General features: G+C 38.6%; 1 protein-coding gene across 2 annotated transcripts; it reads left to right on the top strand.

Annotated features, from left to right (window-relative positions):
• Positions 1–155: 155 nt before the first annotated feature.
• Positions 156–13,466, top strand: trdmt1 (tRNA aspartic acid methyltransferase 1). Of its 2 annotated transcripts, none has more exons than XM_034571829.1 (11): positions 156–279; positions 1,020–1,129; positions 2,426–2,502; positions 4,143–4,214; positions 5,245–5,310; positions 6,375–6,444; positions 6,552–6,629; positions 8,445–8,770; positions 9,640–9,697; positions 11,273–11,402; positions 12,918–13,466. In XM_034571829.1, exons 1-11 carry the CDS (start codon positions 207–209, stop codon positions 13,016–13,018), a joined length of 1,161 nt encoding a protein of 386 aa, XP_034427720.1. In that variant the 5' UTR covers positions 156–206; the 3' UTR covers positions 13,019–13,466. The 2 variants fall into 2 exon arrangements, with proteins under 2 accessions (XP_034427720.1, XP_034427721.1); XM_034571830.1 differs by having other exon boundaries at positions 278–415.
• The last annotated feature ends 4,139 nt before the right edge of the window (positions 13,467–17,605 follow it).

Below are 17,605 nucleotides of genomic sequence, written 5' to 3' on the forward strand. Positions count from 1 at the left end.
ATCACATGTGTGTTTATGTGTGTGTGTGTCTGTTTATGTGTGTGTGTGTGTGTGTCTGTTTATGTGTGTGTGTGCGTTTGTTTAGTGGTGAGGTAAATCTGAGAGAGGAAGTGCTCCACGCCACTAGGTGGCGGTCGTGCACCGTTTCGTTGTTTGCCAACACCAATTGTGCATTAAGAACAACAGCTGTGGACAGAGGGGCCGTCATGTGCACCATGGAGAGTTTGCGTGTGCTCGAGCTCTACAGTGGAATAGGAGGGATGCATTATGCATTAAAGGGTGAGCTGGTGTCATCGCGGTTTTATCTTGTTAGAAGTATTACGCTAGATTGGTTGGAAACAGATTCACGTTACGTTGTCTTTTATTGGAGCACATTACCGTGCCCTGACTGTCCAGGACCAAACACACACTGTCTGTTAGTTTCACTGACCACTGCGGTTAAGTTAGTTAGTTTACTCGGTGTGGACAGAAGCAGGAGGGCCAGGAAATATTGTTCATCAATTGTTGTTAGAGTGGTTGTAAACATAACTTGTAGGAGCTGGTTAGTAGGCTAACAGCAGCAGTCCACATAGCAGTAGATTACTCTGTTTACGTGTTAGCTAAAACCATAGAACAATATGACCTGAACACATGTTACATGTAAATAAATCCTAGCGAAGACAACTTTGTCGACCTTCAATAAATAATAAAATTTGCTATTATCATTTTACCGATTATATATACTATGTCTATAACGCTTGGTGGAATTACTATAGCTTGTGTATCAGTAAGTTCTGAACATTTACAGTACATTTTAACAACACCGCAATAATAATGATAATTTTGGTAACTATAATCGTGATACAACGTTTCATCTCTACAACCCACTAAACATGCGTTGTCGCTCATTCGGGTAGAAAATATAACTAGTTATACATTTTTAATGCACAGGGTTTTGCTGTGAAGCTGAAGGTATGTAATGAAACAAAGCTAAATTATGTTAAGAAAATATTTTTATCTAATTTTTTTTCTATCTCCAGAGAGTGGCATACCTGGCCAGGTGGTGGCTGCTGTCGACATAAACACCACTGCCAATCAGATCTACAGGCACAATTTCCCTGACACCCCGCTCTGGAACAAGACAATAGAGGTGCGTGATAGTAGAGGGTTCAGGCATGGCTTCTTGCATTTGAACAAAAGAGAATTTCAAATGTCTACACAGCCCAACTAGTCTGTTAACCTGTAGCAGCCTGTCAGTATTGGATTTCCTCTCAGAGAAATGTATGGGACTCCAGCCTTCTGGTTGTCACTCCAACCAAACATTTTAAGGCATGGTATTTTTTCAAGATTTGGATGATTTCATGATACAGCATGGCCCATACATTTATTGTGGCTTAGTCTACTCTCAGGAGTACATAGAATTTAAATTATTTTATCATACAGTATACGATGGAGGGATTTCTTTTTACTGTAGGTAAGTAAGAATCAAGTATCATATTAATAAATGCAAGCATGCTCAGGTGTAGCTTAGTTGTGCAACTTGACCACAGATTAGTTGTTTTAGAAAATTATTCAATTGTCAATGAATAAATCTATCAATCAAATTTTATTCTTATAGTCCATATTCACAAATCACAATTTGTCTCAGGAAAAACTACTAAAAAAAACTATTAACAAGGGGGAGACACATGTGTGGGATCCCTCTGCCAGGACAGGCAGACGTTCAATAGATGCCGCATGTAACTGAGAACATAACAATATTTACAACATTAATTTGAAGAAACAGTTTTTAGCATAATGGAAAGGTGTGTCAATGTTTAAAGTATTCATAAAAAAGAAAATGTCTGATAGAGATCAAGGGAGCGTCAATGACAATTGAAATGGTCTGTCTGTATGTCTGTCTATCCCTATTTCTATCTCTCTCTCTCTATTAGTGTTGTAACGATACCAACATTTTTGTTTTGATACAAATACCAAGTCATGACTTTGAATTATTATAATTTTTTAAAATCATTAAGAGCACCAGACTTCTGTCCCCAGTGTGCCATTCTGTGGTGTTATATTGCAAAGTACAAATGTTGTGTGTGTCCTGTGGTGATTTATCCTGTTAAAGAGACTAAATTGTGGGTAATAAATTATTGTCTCAAAACAGTCCACGTACTATTGGTGACAAACAATTTCGTACAATATTCTGCCTAGTGAAACTTTACAGCTGCTGCTTAACCTGTGCTATAGTGGTATTGAATTCATACCATGTGGGAAATATACCGGTATGTTGATGATCAGGTATACAGACCAGCACCAATCCAGCCACTCTGTGATCCTTCAATCATTGTTGAAATGGATGATCAAGATATCTGAAATGCACACATATATAGGGCTGTAATGGCTCATCTTTTAACTTTGTAATGTTAAAAGTTGATATTTTTTCTTTGTTGACTCTTAGGGCATACCACTAGATGACTTTAATAAATTATCTTTTGACATGATTTTGATGAGCCCTCCTTGCCAACCTTTCACCAGGTAGGTCTCATATGTTTTGTATGCATTGTAATCCAATTGTATTGAATACTTCAATTGTGGATTTGAGGGCTCTGCCCCCAAACACTCAACACAGTCCTCATGCCATTACCAGCAACAAATGTTCTGTAGTTTCTGCAACAACTGGATCACACATTTGGTGGTATTTTAGATCGATCAATATATATATATATATATATATTTTTAAACAAAATTCCACAACTCAGTGGGTCTATCTGCAAATTACAGTGCTATGATATGTCTCATTTAGATTGTAGAAACACATGCAACTTTGTCAATCAGTAGTATGCATTATTAGACCTCTTTCTGCATTTGATGACCCTGAAAGATTGATGTCAATAGTCACTCTTCAAGTATCCACTCTCCTTTGACTGTTTTAGGGAGATTCATTTGGCTGATCACATTTCAACGAACATCACTCTGCCAACAAAACAAAGATCAGTTACAACAAGCTCCTGAATTTATATGGATGAAAAAGTATTTTTGGATGAAGAGAGAAACATAAGTCTGTGCCAGTACTTCAGTGCAAACAGTTCATTCAATTAGCTTGCTTTTGAGGCTGTGACATTTCTTGAGCAGCTTTGCTCCATCAAGCTCCAGAAAAAGTCTGTGGAATACTTTCAAGGTGTTCTTGAGTGTCTTGGAATACTCAAGGTTGAGGGCATAGATCAATCCCATCAACAGCATACATTCACTCCACTCCAGCCTCAGTCAACCAAGGTGTGCCGCAAGGCTCAGTGCTGGGCGGGCCCCCTGCTTTTCACCATCTACATCCTCCCGCTTGGTCGTATCATCCGTCCACATGGCCTTAAAGGGATAGTTTACCCAAAAATTAAAATTCACTCATCTACTCACCATTATGACGATGGAGGGGTGGATGAAGTGTTTGATTCCACAAAACACTTCAGGAGTATCAGGGGTAAACGTTGTTGCAGCAGAATCCAATACAATTGAAGTTAATGGTGAAATAGGCTTAAGACACGATGTAAATTACCTTGTTTAGGCACCTACATTCATATTGGGCTCAAATACAATAAATTACAGCTTTTTCTTTCCTCCACACACAAACAAACAAACAAACAAACACACACACACAAAGAGCAAGCAGGCTGTGATGACACAGTGAACCAGGAGAAATGAAAATAACATGACTTGGCAACATCTACACTCGTTACTGCAATACAAAGCCCTGTAAAATGCTTGATCAAACCCCTGTTCAACAATTAGATAGAACATATATAGTTTCAACACTGTCACCAGTGTCCCATAAAAAGGGCATTTTAACTTTTGATCTTTATTTGTACTTTCGTATATTGTTTAAATTGAGTTCTTCTATATTGCTGTAAAGTATCAATCCCACTATATTAAGTTAATGTTTGTCCTAATTGTGTGCTATACAAATACAATTGAATTGAATATAGCTCTTTGGTCCTTTTTCTGGATCTTCACTCATCATGTTTCACTTGTTTGTATTATCATCTCTTTTTTTTTTATTTACATGTTTGAAATAAATAAAAATGGAATGCAATCATCTTTGTTTAATCATTATAGTATTTTTTTCTCTTAATCACTGTATAAAATGTCTTCTATCAGTTTGAAATCTTTGTTGTTTCTCCATGCAGGATAGGTCTTCAGGGTGACATTCATGACCTCAGAACCAAGAGCTTCCTCTACATCCTCGATGTTTTGCCAAGGTCTTTAATCTCCATATTCAATTTTTCTTTGCCCTCTAGCTGGCATGAATGAAAAAGTTTGCAAAATGTTCTAGCCTCAAGAGATTTTTACTCTCAGCTAAATATGCTTCCCATATAAATGAAATAGTATTTTTTTTAAATTAGAAAAACATGAAAGGGACATCAAAACTTTGAAAGTTTATATCTCATAAACCTGCATTCTTTCCTGAATTTTTGATATGACAATCTTTGGTCATATAGCAGTTAATGGGTAAACATTTTTTATGGATTGATTGAAAATTTCAAAATGACACACGTTACTCAAAACCATAACATGTCAAAATAAATGTTGAGAGAATTCCATTTTGTTTGTGTTGTCACAACCTGTCAGGCTAGATTTGTTATATTGTGTCTAGGATTCCTTAAGCGGCTTTCAATTTTTGTAGGGGGCCAGCTTCTTTTAATTATCCCTGCTTTATTACAGAACTAGTTAAAGGAGTCTGAAATTACATTAGATATCTTTAAAGAAATGTAGAATAGTTCAATAGTAAAAAATTATACCATATGCGTCTCACCATTTTGGGTTGTGATAAGTTTTCAATTTTTGTGCAAAATAACTTCTGTTAGCATATGGCCTTGCAACCAGGGGTTACCAGTCTCACTGAACACATGGCAGCCACTACTGTGACTGAAAAGTGTCAGAAATACTAAAAGAGTCTATACTCTGAAGGTTTATAGCCTGGCATCTTGGTAAAGTTCTCTTTGACTGAGCACATAAATCCTGCTGCCATCCCACTTTCTTTAGTTTGTGATACCGCGGCTAAAGCTCAAATTATAAAGCATTTCACCATTGTTTATCCTTTCAGTCATCCCATCAGTGTTTTTGCTCTAAGCTTTTATGCATTATGGAAGTGTAGCAGGAGTGGTACAGGTGTTTATTCCACACAGCTTTATAAGCTGTCTCTGTGTGTGTACTATCTTAAAAGTATGATTTTTGTCAGTATAGCCTCTAACATTCTCTTCCCAACTTACATATGGTGATGGTGTCCAGGCTGCACAGGCTGCCCCGCTTCATTCTGCTGGAGAACGTGAAAGGCTTTGAGACTTCCTCTGCCAGGTAATGATGGAGACAACAAGGGTTAAGCACCTTGTCGGCATGCACCAACATGTACATTAGGCAGGTTGTTCTGATTTCTTGCAAATATGTTTTTTTTATTTTCCTGTATAATGGAAATGTTTATCATTTTATAGGTAAATCAAGCCTGTGAGGAAATGTCCACAGACATGTGTATTTCTATTTCTATCTAGAAAACAAGGTGGTTCACTGCCACTCTTACAACACCGTAAAACATTATTCAGGAATTAGGTGTAATATGTTTTCTCATAAATGTCTCATTTTTAGAAAACCTCTGAACAACATGACAGTTTCCTTCATGTCCTCAAATATATATAACTGAGTTGTTTTTACTTGCGATCTTCTAATGTGAAATGAGTTGAAAAAATAAATAGTTCTCATTAAATCAATGTTTTAAAGAAACAAAACTAGAATAGTAACAGAATTATTTTATTTGCTTTGTAGAAAATTAAGTATCCACTCCCATACACTGATGGTTTAAGCCAGTTGGAACAGTCTCACCTATTATTATATTTATTTTCATTAAATTTAATAATAAATTTCATTCGTAAAGCGCTTTTCAAGAAACTCAAAGACACTTAACATAGAATGTTCAAGAAAGACACACTAAAGATAAAAACATAACATTAAACATTAAAAACAGCTCTGAAGAGGTTAGTCTAGAGTAGGGATTTTAAATAGTCTGTAATGACTGACCATGTGACTAAACTCCACTAAACCTGATAAACTCATATTTTAAGTTTATTTAACTTGGATCTTCAACTCTTGTAGCAATGTTGATCTTTAACCTTATGTTTTGTTAACATATTTTCAAACATGGGGAGCTACAGTTTCAAGGTCGAAGAAATTTAAAATGCTGAACAGGGAACATGGTGTTAATGTGTGATATTGATTGGAGTTGGATCTGAAAATGAGGTATAATCAGCTAATTAACAATATATTTCACATTGTTAACAAATTCAAAAGGGACATTTTTAGAACTTTTCAAATCTAAGAACTATGAGCTCTATGATCTTATGTCCTTGTATTATACTTCTGCTCTATAGGAATATTTTGGTGAAAACACTGATGGAGTGTGGATATACTTTCCAGGAGATCATGGTCTCACCCACAAGTGTAAGACACACTCACTCTATGACTGATATCATTAAATACAGTACATCTGTTCTGTGAAAGCTCTAAATATGTCTACAACATGTTTTTATTTATATTCACAAATCCAGGTTGGGATTCCTAATTCAAGATTGCGTTATTTCCTGATTGCTAAGCTTGCAACAAATAACTTAAGCACCCAGACAAAGGTAAGCCTTGCTTGTGTCCTGTGAATTGTAAAACTATTTCAATGTACCTTCCAAATAACACAGGTCTAACATTAAAGAGCAACATTTTGTATAAATGCTACCTGCACTGAAGAAAAAGTTAAAATATTTGCAAATCAGTTAAATTCAATTCAATTTATTTATTAAGCGCTGAGTCACAACATGCATTATCTCAAGGCAATTTACATAGTAAGTTAACACCTTACAATATCACACAGGAACTCAAAAGTTCCCACAATGAGCAAACAAACTTTTTATAAAGAAAATTACACTGCAGCAAGTCAAACAACTTGCAGGTGTCGCCAAACAGAAAGGACCTGAGGACATGCTGACCCCTCCATCATGAAGACCTTGTAAGAGGACAGACAACACAAACATACAACTGGCAAACCCAAGTACACCGAGAGATGAGGAGGAGTCAGGTTTTGGTACTTAGCTCTACCAACAAAAGTGACTGTAACATCATGTTTATGTATTCAACCTTTTACTGAACAACTGGATGTTATTTGACAATCATATGATATCCCACTGTTTTTTTAACTCTGTAATTTACTACGCCTCTCTATGTTTCCATCATTCACTCTGCGCAAAGTCGCTCAACGTAGCTACTACAATGTACTGTAGGTTGGCCCTTTATCTATAACCTGACCTTTGGTACTGCTTAAATAGTGAATGGAGTATCTACGGAGTTAGACAGGCACTATACTTCTGTACAGATATAATGTGTAATATACATAATATATAGTGGCATATACAGTAATGTGTGAGGATGGTTTACAAAATCCATCCTAAGTTTTACAAAATCTGTTGATTTTTACCCAGACTGAGTTTACAGATGTGTCCGATGACACTGTGTGAGCAGAGTCAGGACGGGCACAATTATGAATGAAAGATTTTACTCATTTAAGACATGTATAGATCATGTGGTGATTAGTGTTGATATTGTGACGGTTATTTCAAGCAAAATCGTCATTTAAACTGTAGGGTTTCAGAGATGTCAGCTGAGTCGGTGTGTGTGTCTGCGTTTTTTTTTATTCAAGGTCATAGTGGCCTCACAGAGCACATTTTTTGCCTTGTAAAGGTGATATCTCTGGAACACCATCGAGGAATCTTGTCACATTTGGCACAAAAATTCATTTGGAGTCAAGGATTGACTGATTTAATTTTAGTAGCCATATTTCAAGGTCACGTTGGCCTCACAAAGAATGTCTCTGTTTTTCTTGAACGTGATATCTTAAGATCAGCGTGTGAATGTCTTCAAATTTGGTACAAACATTCACTTTGACTCAAAGATGAACTGATTACATTTTGATGGTCAAAGGTCAAGGTCACTGTAACTTCTCAAACACATTTTCCCTTGTGAATGTAATATCTTTGGAACATGCCTTGAGATAATGTAATTATAATTTGACACTATACAAATACAATTTAATTGAATTTTATCTTATCCTTCATCGTAACACTGAACTCAACATTACTGCCACCTTGTGGTCTGTTAATCTCTACACACAATCATTCAAAAATAATAGCAATTTCATTTTTATAATATTTAACTCTTTAACTGTTTTTAACTACCTGAATAACTGCATGAATTACTGTGTCAATGAACTTTGAAGATTTACAAAGTTCTTTGAAATATGGGTGCTGTGAGAGCTGCCGGACCTGATGGCATATCTGGCCAGGTCCTGATGTTCTATGCTAACCAGCCTTAATGATGCTCACATTTGTTGGCTATTTGATGATTTGCACACTTGTTGTGCTTATATATAAGGTTTTTGACAAAGAATGTAACCATAGATTTCAGATGCCCACCTACATCCCTCTGAGTATGATTCGTCTGAGCTGCCCACAGACTTGTATCCGACCCACACAAGTACCTGCCAGCCAGAAGAGGACTTGCAGGGGGGTCATGTCCTGTATAAACTGGAGACAGCAACTGATGTGCAGCGGAAAATGATTCAGAACAACAATCTGTCTGTCAGGCAGATCCAAGACTTCCTGGAACCACAGATGGAAGCAAACTTGGAGAACTTTCTCCTTCCTCCTAAAACCCTACTGCGATATGCTCTGCTCTTAGACATTGTTCAGCCTTCATCCAGGAGGTCTGTCTGCTTTACCAAAGGGTGGGTATGGTAACCATCTTCATTTAAATATCACTATTTTCACTTGTGTCATTATCAAGCCCAGGAAAGTTACAACTGAGGCACCAGATGCGATCTCTACCACCATTTCCCCTGTCAAAGGGGGCTGCATTCTATAAAGACACAAGGGAAAGGAAATTGTAGCTTCTTGGCAGAAAGAATAATTAAATGCACGTCACACTTAAATGTGCAGGAAATGTAAAGATCTTGATTATTTTCTTTGAACTCATGAGGCTATTTGCCATTGATTTGATTTCAAATTATAAGCCTGCTAGTGTTTCTTACATAATTGTGTTTGTAATCTTTACCGAATACTGTGCTCCTTAATTATTTTGCCTGTTCACACACATTTTTAGGGGCACATCTAGATAGGCAGGCGGTAGAGCAGATCATCCATTACCAGAAGGTTGGGCGGTTCGATCCCTGTCTCCCCGATTCCATGTGCCACAGTGTCCTTGGGCAAGATACTGAACCCCAAACTGCCCCTAACGGCTGTGCAGACTGTATGATAGAGATAGTGCTGTACGTCGGTGTATGGCAAAACTGCTGTAAAGTGTTTTGAGTGGTCATCAAGACTAGAGAAATGCTAAATAAATACAGATCAGTTTGAATGAACAGTGGAATTAGAATGTAACAGAGGCACCAAATCTGGGCATTAACAGAAAAATATTTTTTCCCCAGACCCCCCTAGCTGGTTACTTTTTCAAACTGGTTTGTTAGAATCTATATCTATCTATAGAATGCTTGATAGTGTCTCACCACTGCTATATATCTGTCCAGTTTGATCCACTGTTAAAATGATGAATTGGTAATGCCGCTATTTAACAGTGTTAATGTGTTCTATTCCCTAGCTATGTACGGTATGTGGAAGGAACTGGCTCAGTACTGACAAGCTGTATGGAAACAGAGGTAAGAACAATGAGTCTCATTCACCAATATTTTCTTAAGTTCTTAGATTTGTCTACATCAGATTCATGGCATGTTCTTAAACTGCAGAATTGTTCGCACCTGTGTTATTATATAGATGAATCCCATTGTCTTCGTAAATTGAAAGCCCACCAATTATTCCAACAATTAGCAACCTTGCCAAAGCCCATAAAAAGGTATGAGACTGCAGGGCTGTGTGCACACAGAAATCACAGAAATTGTAAAGAACATTAAATAAGTCAAGAATGCCTTAATGAAAATCTAAAAGTTGTGGCACACTTGACTCAAAACATAAAAGAGCTGTTCAATTTTTTGTGTCAGAAGTGGATATAAAATAACACAAAACGATACATGGTATTCAGCTACACGTTCCGTGAATGCCACACTGTTGATGGAATAAAAAAGAAATGGTCTGATCTCAAATCTGTAGTCAAAAAAGCTGGATCAGTGCATAGTGGCCATCATTGAAAACACTGCTCTGCCGATGTACCCTCAGCTTCATCTAAGCTAAACTGTGGATACCTTTAGCGAGCCTGTCAGGACCCAACAGGCTGGGCCGGGTTCAGACAAATTTTTTATAGGATATTTGTGTTGTGTATGAGCCACAACAGTTGTCGCTGTAGTTACTGCAGTATGCACGGCAGTTGTACGACAGGCTGTCGGAAAGGGTGTATTGTTGTTCTGTGAGAGCTGTCGAAGTTATGTGCGTCACAATAAAGTTAACTGTGTGAACTGAAGTCGCGGTCCGTGAGTCATTAGACATAACAATTTGGTATCAGATCTTTCACGTTGGCTGGGCTGATAAATATATATATATATATTTTTTTTACACTGCACACAGAAAACAAGCATTCAAAATGTGTCGAGGTAACACAAAGTCATTGCAGGTTACATTTTCTGCATCTGGTTCGGACACAAAAAACAGAATGGCTGTCAGGTTTGGGTTGGGCTCTTTTAGTTTTCTCTTGGACTCTGAGAGCTTCAGACCAAAAATGCAGCCGCTGTCTGACACATAGGTGTGGTGCGGTTGCTTTGCCTGGGTAATCACTCGTCTCAGATTTAGACGCCCCCTTGATTATTTTAATGAAACAGCCCCGGCTGAGCATTACACCGTGAAACAGGAAATGACAATTTTACATAGTTTGGGGTACTTCTCCTAGAAGGTTGACCACATCCACCTTAAATGTGGTCAGAACACTTTACCAATCTCCTTTAAATATTGCATGTTTGATACCATAGATGGTCAAACTTCACATCTTTAGCTACTTGTATTTTTATTAAAATTAATTTATGTCAATTAATAAAGAATACAAGCTGCTTTCAGGGTTTTTTAACAGTATTATTTTGCAAATACCTCCATCAGCAGGTTATTGGAATAGATAGTAAAATCTTGTCACAAAATGTATATGGAAAAGCCAAACATACAGAATGAGAACTACCATATTACGGTATGATTTAAGATTATGAGGTTTAAATGCCCCATATTTTGGTGATTAATACATCTCAACTTTGTTCAATTTCAATTTGCTTTTTTATGTTGATTTGTGTACTTTGCAGATGGAGCATGCGTTTACTCATCTGGACCAGTGCTCTGAAGAAGAAAAACTCAAGCGGCTAATGAAATTGAAGCTCCGATATTTTACTCCAAGAGAAGTTGCCAACCTCATGGGTTTCCCTCAGAGCTTCTGTAAGTCACTAACCTGTCAGCCCTTGTAAGGCCAGAGATTTTATTCAATCAATAAGTATTGCCTGTGTATCCAAAATCGTGTTTAGCTTATTCCTATGAATCAAGTTTGAACAAATTTTACATGATACACAATTTGAATATATATATATATAGACTATTGTGCTGCTGCTTGAGTAATGCTATGACAGTGTCAGGTTTGCTTGATACCTCTATACCCTACATAACTACACTACTTCTTAAAGATGTGTAGAATTTAGTGACACCTCGAGGTAAACTTGCACGTTTCAGCTGAATACCCCTCACCTCACCCCCCTTCCAAATATGAAAGAGAACCTGTGTTAGCCTTCAGTTGTCATAGAAACTCAAAGGGTGTTTAGTTTGTCCAGTCTGGGCTACTGTAAAAAACATGGCGGCCTCTGTAGAGATGAACCGCTCCCACTAGGTTCATTTTATATTCAATTTCTGCCAATAGATCCCTTTCACCTAAATCTAGATTTTTAAGTCTAGTAGTAGTTGTATTGGACAGAGTCTACATCCACATTAGTACATTTTAGTTTTAAAATGCATCACTTTTGCTATATTAATGGCTGGTGTCCACACTACTTTTTGAAAGTCTAAAATGAAGCGCTTTGGAAACAATTGTGGCCCTGTTTAGTTTGAAAACTTTAGGGATGCGTTAAAGTCTGGAGGGACAGACACTTTTGAACAATATCGCTGCCACCCACATTCATTTCCTGATTGCTTCTTATCAGTCTGGACGTTGCCAACACTTATCACCTTGTCACCCACTTTTTACCATTGCTGTTCCTCATTCTCAGAATTTTCTGCAACCAACTGCAGTGAAGATGATTTGTTCCCTGTTTACAACATCTACACTACTCACTACTACTGTTTTAGTTTTAAAACATGTATTATTCGATTCGATTTTGAGTTCCTCAAGCATGTCACAACAGTGAAGATAAATTTAACCAATCATATGAATTCAGCCTTAAGTAGAAATTAGTAGTGCATCTTTTCACCAAATTTGGCCAGATGCAGATGTGTGAAATGAACGTCTCACATTTACCAACTGAAATTACATTTAAGACAATGCCAGGCTTGATGAACTGTATTAAAATGCGATTAAATTGATGTGTTGCGTGAATCTTTGGTGAAACACAAACACTCAAACTAAAGTATTCAATGCACACTTTTCTGCAAAACACACCGAGAGAATGATAGTAATATGTGGACAGGCAAACACCATGACAGATGCTCCTGCATCCTTATTTGTTGCATGTGCTGATGAGTGAGATGAAATGTGCATGGTTAGCCTTCAGTATAAATCACAAACTGATGCTGTGTGTGCTGCCTCTGAAATCTGGCAATTTAGGCCAAAACAATGCCATAAAAAACGCACAGAATGATGATTGCTTCATTTTAGTTTTTTTTCAATTCTGTAATATTGATTTCTGTATGACCCTATTGGAATGATGACATACCCAGGTATACCCACTTGTCTATTTTATTTTGCAGGCTTTCCAGAACAAATCTCAACCAGGCAGAAGTACAAAGCTCTAGGAAACAGCCTGAATGTTGTGGTGGTGACCAAACTCTTACAAACGCTACTCTCCTAGCATTTGGGATGTTTCTCTGGAGAAACTACGGAATTATTCCTAGTCATTAGTGAGCCCTCCTCGATCAGTTCAGAATATACTGACTCTTTTTAAATGTTAACTTGCTGGACATTGTTTGTATATATTTTATATATATTCTATGATGCAGACTAAAGTTAGAAAACGTTTTGTACATCCTACCTGTTTTATCTGCAATGGTTCTAGTCAATGTTTTTCATAAAATGAAACTGAATTAGCTTTATTACTATTCACGTGTGTGGTTTATATATAAGTTTGAAAGATTTACTGGTGTTATTTTTTTACATTTCATGTCGACCTTTTCAGTAGTCTTTTAAGTAATCGACAAAATCTGCAGACCCAAGTTCTCAACCTTTCAAAATATAAACTCTGTAATTCAGCTTGATATGAAGCATTACGGTAACAAAATAAAGGTGATTTTACCATTTTAGCAATTAGTCTTCAAAGTTTATCAGTTTTTATTTTGTTGTCAGTCTGAAAAAATTTGTTACACATTTGTGAAATTACTAGGTAGATTTTTCTTGTTGGCTTATTCAGGACTGCCTTCCACTATTTAGCACTATATTATTGGGGTGATTGCTAAGGGATTGCTACTGTACTTGCTGTACAGATATTTTGGGAGTTGCGACACTAGTAACATTCACTATACCGGATTTTCATGGTTTTCAGTGGTTCAAAAAATAACCTTCACTTCCTCTTTATGACATCATCGTCAACCTTATCATAAAGTTAACTTGTTTCATTCATGACACATTCATCACTTATATCTGTAAAGTCTGACCCTTATTTCAAATATGGCATTCCTCCAACATGCAGAGCACAAATCCATAACACAACAAGTCTACATCCATGACATAGGAATAAAAAAAGTTCATTAAATAGTAAAAGTGCAGAGAAGCTAGCAATTTTCACTGATACAAAAAAAAAGTTCATCTAAAGGCCATGCTTGCTGTCCCATCTCTGAGCCCTACTGGACAGGGCCGTCTTCAAGTTCTTGCAAAGGTTTTGCTAGTGGAACAAATCATTAAGTTTTCACAGATCACAAAAGGTTTTCACAAGACAGAGCATTTTTAGCAATTATACAAGCAGTTTTTTTAGTGAGTGAGCTAATGGCTAAACATTCAGAAGGAGAATTTGCTAAGAAGCCTCAGCATGTTTAGTATTTTTATTGTAGTTGTATACTATGTATGTCGATTTTTGTTATCAACTGTTCTAAAGAATAAAGAATGCTGAAAAGCAACTGGTTGGTCTTTGGCTGTTGTGGGGAGACCCCGGTGGCATCTACATTTGCTCGCTTCCTAAATACATTTTAGGAAGGGAGTTTTTTCTCTTCTGCCTTCAGAAGGTTTGCAAGGCAATGCCAACAGAGGGAAAGGGTTTGATGTTTAGGCAAGGCCCAAAACCTGTACTGGCCCTGAGGATCATGGTACATGTCCCTGATCCGCCAAACACAGCGAGTGGGATCACACGTTGATTTCCCTGTCTCAATGCTCCGTGCTACCAGAAGATAGGCAGCGTATCCCTTGCTTCCCCAATTACCAATCACAACATCATTTCTGTACTGTCGGTGCAAACGCAAATAGCCATCTTCAAGACAGTAGAGGATGAAGTTTCACAGCGAGCTAATGCAGTGGTCCTGGCCACAGCATTTTCTTTCCAGGTCTGTTGTCATCTCCATGCATTTCCCACATGTACACCTGGATACAACAGCATGCTGGTTATTGTGCATCATCAGGGCATTAAAAACTAGGCCTGGCTCCCTAAGGCGTCAACCCCTTATCAGTTGAATGAGAACCTAGGTAAACAGATTACAGAAGCAATCCCACTAGGCAAATGTTTTATTTCATAAGCTTCTTTGCTAGATTACAATTGTATCTGCTGTCTTATGGTAACTACATTGATAGTTTGTACTGTTTGGTCTTACCTTTAATTGTATGAGCTAGGATTTTGTTTATTGTTTATAGTTTCACTCAAGTGATTGAGAGTTAAAAGGGAACCAGCTAAGGTTAAAGTGCTTGATTTTTATTCCAATTCTGTTAAGGACTAAGTTCTATTTTACTTTCTACCTTTTGAGGTAAATAGACTTTGTCCATAATCAGTTTTTGGCAAATTAGGAGATTTTGTGAAACTCACCTGATCACTGATTAAAGTGACAAGTTTCTCTTGTGTTGAACTCTGCTGAGTTTCTATTGCTGGGCCATTACCGCCTGGTGCCTGATTGACTCATGAGCAGGGGGTGTGGTCAGCACAGCTGTAGCCAACCATCATCAACTCTGGTTTAAAAACCAGGAATTGTTTGACGCGTCAGCTTCAGCGTCTGTGAAGACTCATCGTATGAAGACTCGGAGGATAAAGACAAAGGAGTCTTTCGTTGATGTCATAAAGAGGAAGTGAAGGTTATTTTTTGAACTACTGAAAACCATGAAAATCCGGTATAGTGAATGTTACTAGTGTCGCAACTCCCAAAAGACTCGGAGGATAAAGACAAAGGAGTATTTCGTTGGAGTCTTTCGGGGGAGGCTGAGTATAAAGCTGCTGTTTCTTTTTATTTGAATATGTGTATACTTTCCGTGCGCATTTCTACTTGTAGATACTATAGGCCTCGCACTCGTTCACACCAATACCGTAACCTTTCCTCTCTTATCTATCCCACCCGTTCCACACATACCCAACATCTTGTCACGGGGCCTATGGAACTGCCAGTCAGCTACCTGCAAGACAGACTTCATCTCTGGCTTTGCTACCCAGCAATCGCTTGACTTCCTTGCTCTCACTGAGACTTGGATCACACCGGACAACACATCCACCCCAGCTGCTCTCTCATCTGCCTTCTCTTTCACCCACACACCCAGACCCACTGGTAGGGGTGGTGGTACAGGTTTACTCATCTCCCGCAAATGAGTTTTTCTCTCTACCCGCTTCCACTTTTTACCCCAACGTCTTTTGAATTTCATGCTGTGACAGTTACTCATCCGGTACAATTAACTATTGTTGTTCTCTACCGTCCACCAGGTTCTTTGGGAGATTTCTTGGAGGAATTAGACGTCCTCCTGTCAAACTTCCCAGAAAATGGCCCTCCACTTATCCTTCTGTGTGACTTTAACATCCAGACAGAGAAGTCATCTGACCTATTACTTTTACTGTCTTCTTTTGCTGTCTCACTCAGTCCTTCCCCTCCTACTCACAAAGCTGGTAACCACCATGACTATATTTTCACCAGAAACTGTTCAACATCTAACCTCACTGTAACCCCACTTCATGTCTCTGACCACTTCTTTATATCTTACTCTCTCCCACTATCTCAAACTGACAACCCTACCACATCAACAGACTCTGTACCTGTCCGTCGCAACATTCATTCCCTCTCTCCCGCCTCTCTAGCCTCCTCTGTTTTATCAGCCCTCACTTCCACTAACTCTTTCTCACTCATGCATCCTAACTCTGCCACAGACATTCTCCTTTCTACTTTGTCCTCCTCTCTTGACTCTCTCTGTCCTCTTACGTCACGACAGGTCCGCAAGTCCTCCCCAGCTCTGTGGTTGTCTGACTCGGTGCGTGCCGACAGAGCCACTATGCGAGCATCAGAATGGAAATGGCGGAAATCTAAACACCCTGATGACCTGCTCACTTATCAATGTCTTCTCTCCTCTTTCTCTGCCTCTATTTCCACAGCCAAAATCACTTTTTTACCAAACTACAATTCAATCCTCATTCTCTAACCCCAAAAAACTCTGCTCCATCTTTTCCAACCTCCTTGACCCCCCAGTCCCCCTCCTCCTTCTTCCCTTCTACCAAGCCACTTTGTCAACTACTTTACAAAAAAGATAGATGACATACGCTCCTCATTTTCTAATCCTCCTTCTATAACTACATTTCCATCAACTTCATCTTCATCCCCTTCGCTTTCCTCTTTCACCCCCCTGTCTCCCAATCAAGTTCTTACCTTGGTAACCTCCGCCCGCCCGACCACCTGCCCCCTTGACCCCATCCCATCTCACATTCTCCAGTCTATCGCTCCTGACCTTCTTCCTTTTCTCACCCATCTTATCAACACTTCCCTGTCAACTGGCTGTTTCCCTAACTCTCTGAAGGAGGCAAGAGTAAATCCTCTCCTGAAGAAACCCACCCTCGACCCGTCTGCAGTAAATAACTACAGACCTGTCTCTCTTCTTCCCTTTCTTTCCAAAACTCTCGAGCGCGCTATCTTTTATCAACTCTCCTCCTATCTTCACCACAATAACCTTCTTGACCCTCACCAGTCTGGTTTCAAGGCAGGCTACTCAACTGAGACTGCCCTCCTTGCTGTCTCTGAGCAACTTCACACTGCAAGAGCAGCCTCTCTCTCTCCTCTGTCCTTATCCTTCTAGACCTTTCTGCTGCATTTGACACAGTGAACCACCAGATCCTTATTTCCTCCCTTCAGGATCTGGGTGTCTCAGGCTCTGCTCTCTCCCTGATCTCATCCTACCTCAATGACCGTACTTACCGGGTAACTTGGAGAGGATCTGTGTCTGAACCTTGTCCTCTCACTACTGGGGTCCCTCAAGGTTCCATCCTGGGTCCCCTCCT

Source organism: Hippoglossus hippoglossus, chromosome 20 (genome assembly GCF_009819705.1).
Source record: "Hippoglossus hippoglossus isolate fHipHip1 chromosome 20, fHipHip1.pri, whole genome shotgun sequence".
Lineage (NCBI taxonomy): Eukaryota > Metazoa > Chordata > Actinopteri > Pleuronectiformes > Pleuronectidae > Hippoglossus > Hippoglossus hippoglossus.

What these genes read in the sequence shown, in the direction of transcription:
- trdmt1 (XM_034571829.1), top strand. Translation starts at nt 207, where the DNA reads ATGTGCACCATGGAGAGTTTGCGTGTGCTCGAGCTCTACAGTGGAATA. An exon ending in GATGCATTATGCATTAAAGG is followed by an intron (nt 280 to 1,019) that starts GTGAGCTGGTGT and finishes TTCTATCTCCAG; the next exon opens with AGAGTGGCATACCTGGCCAG. An exon ending in TTTGAGACTTCCTCTGCCAG is followed by an intron (nt 5,311 to 6,374) that starts GTAATGATGGAG and finishes TCTGCTCTATAG; the next exon opens with GAATATTTTGGTGAAAACAC.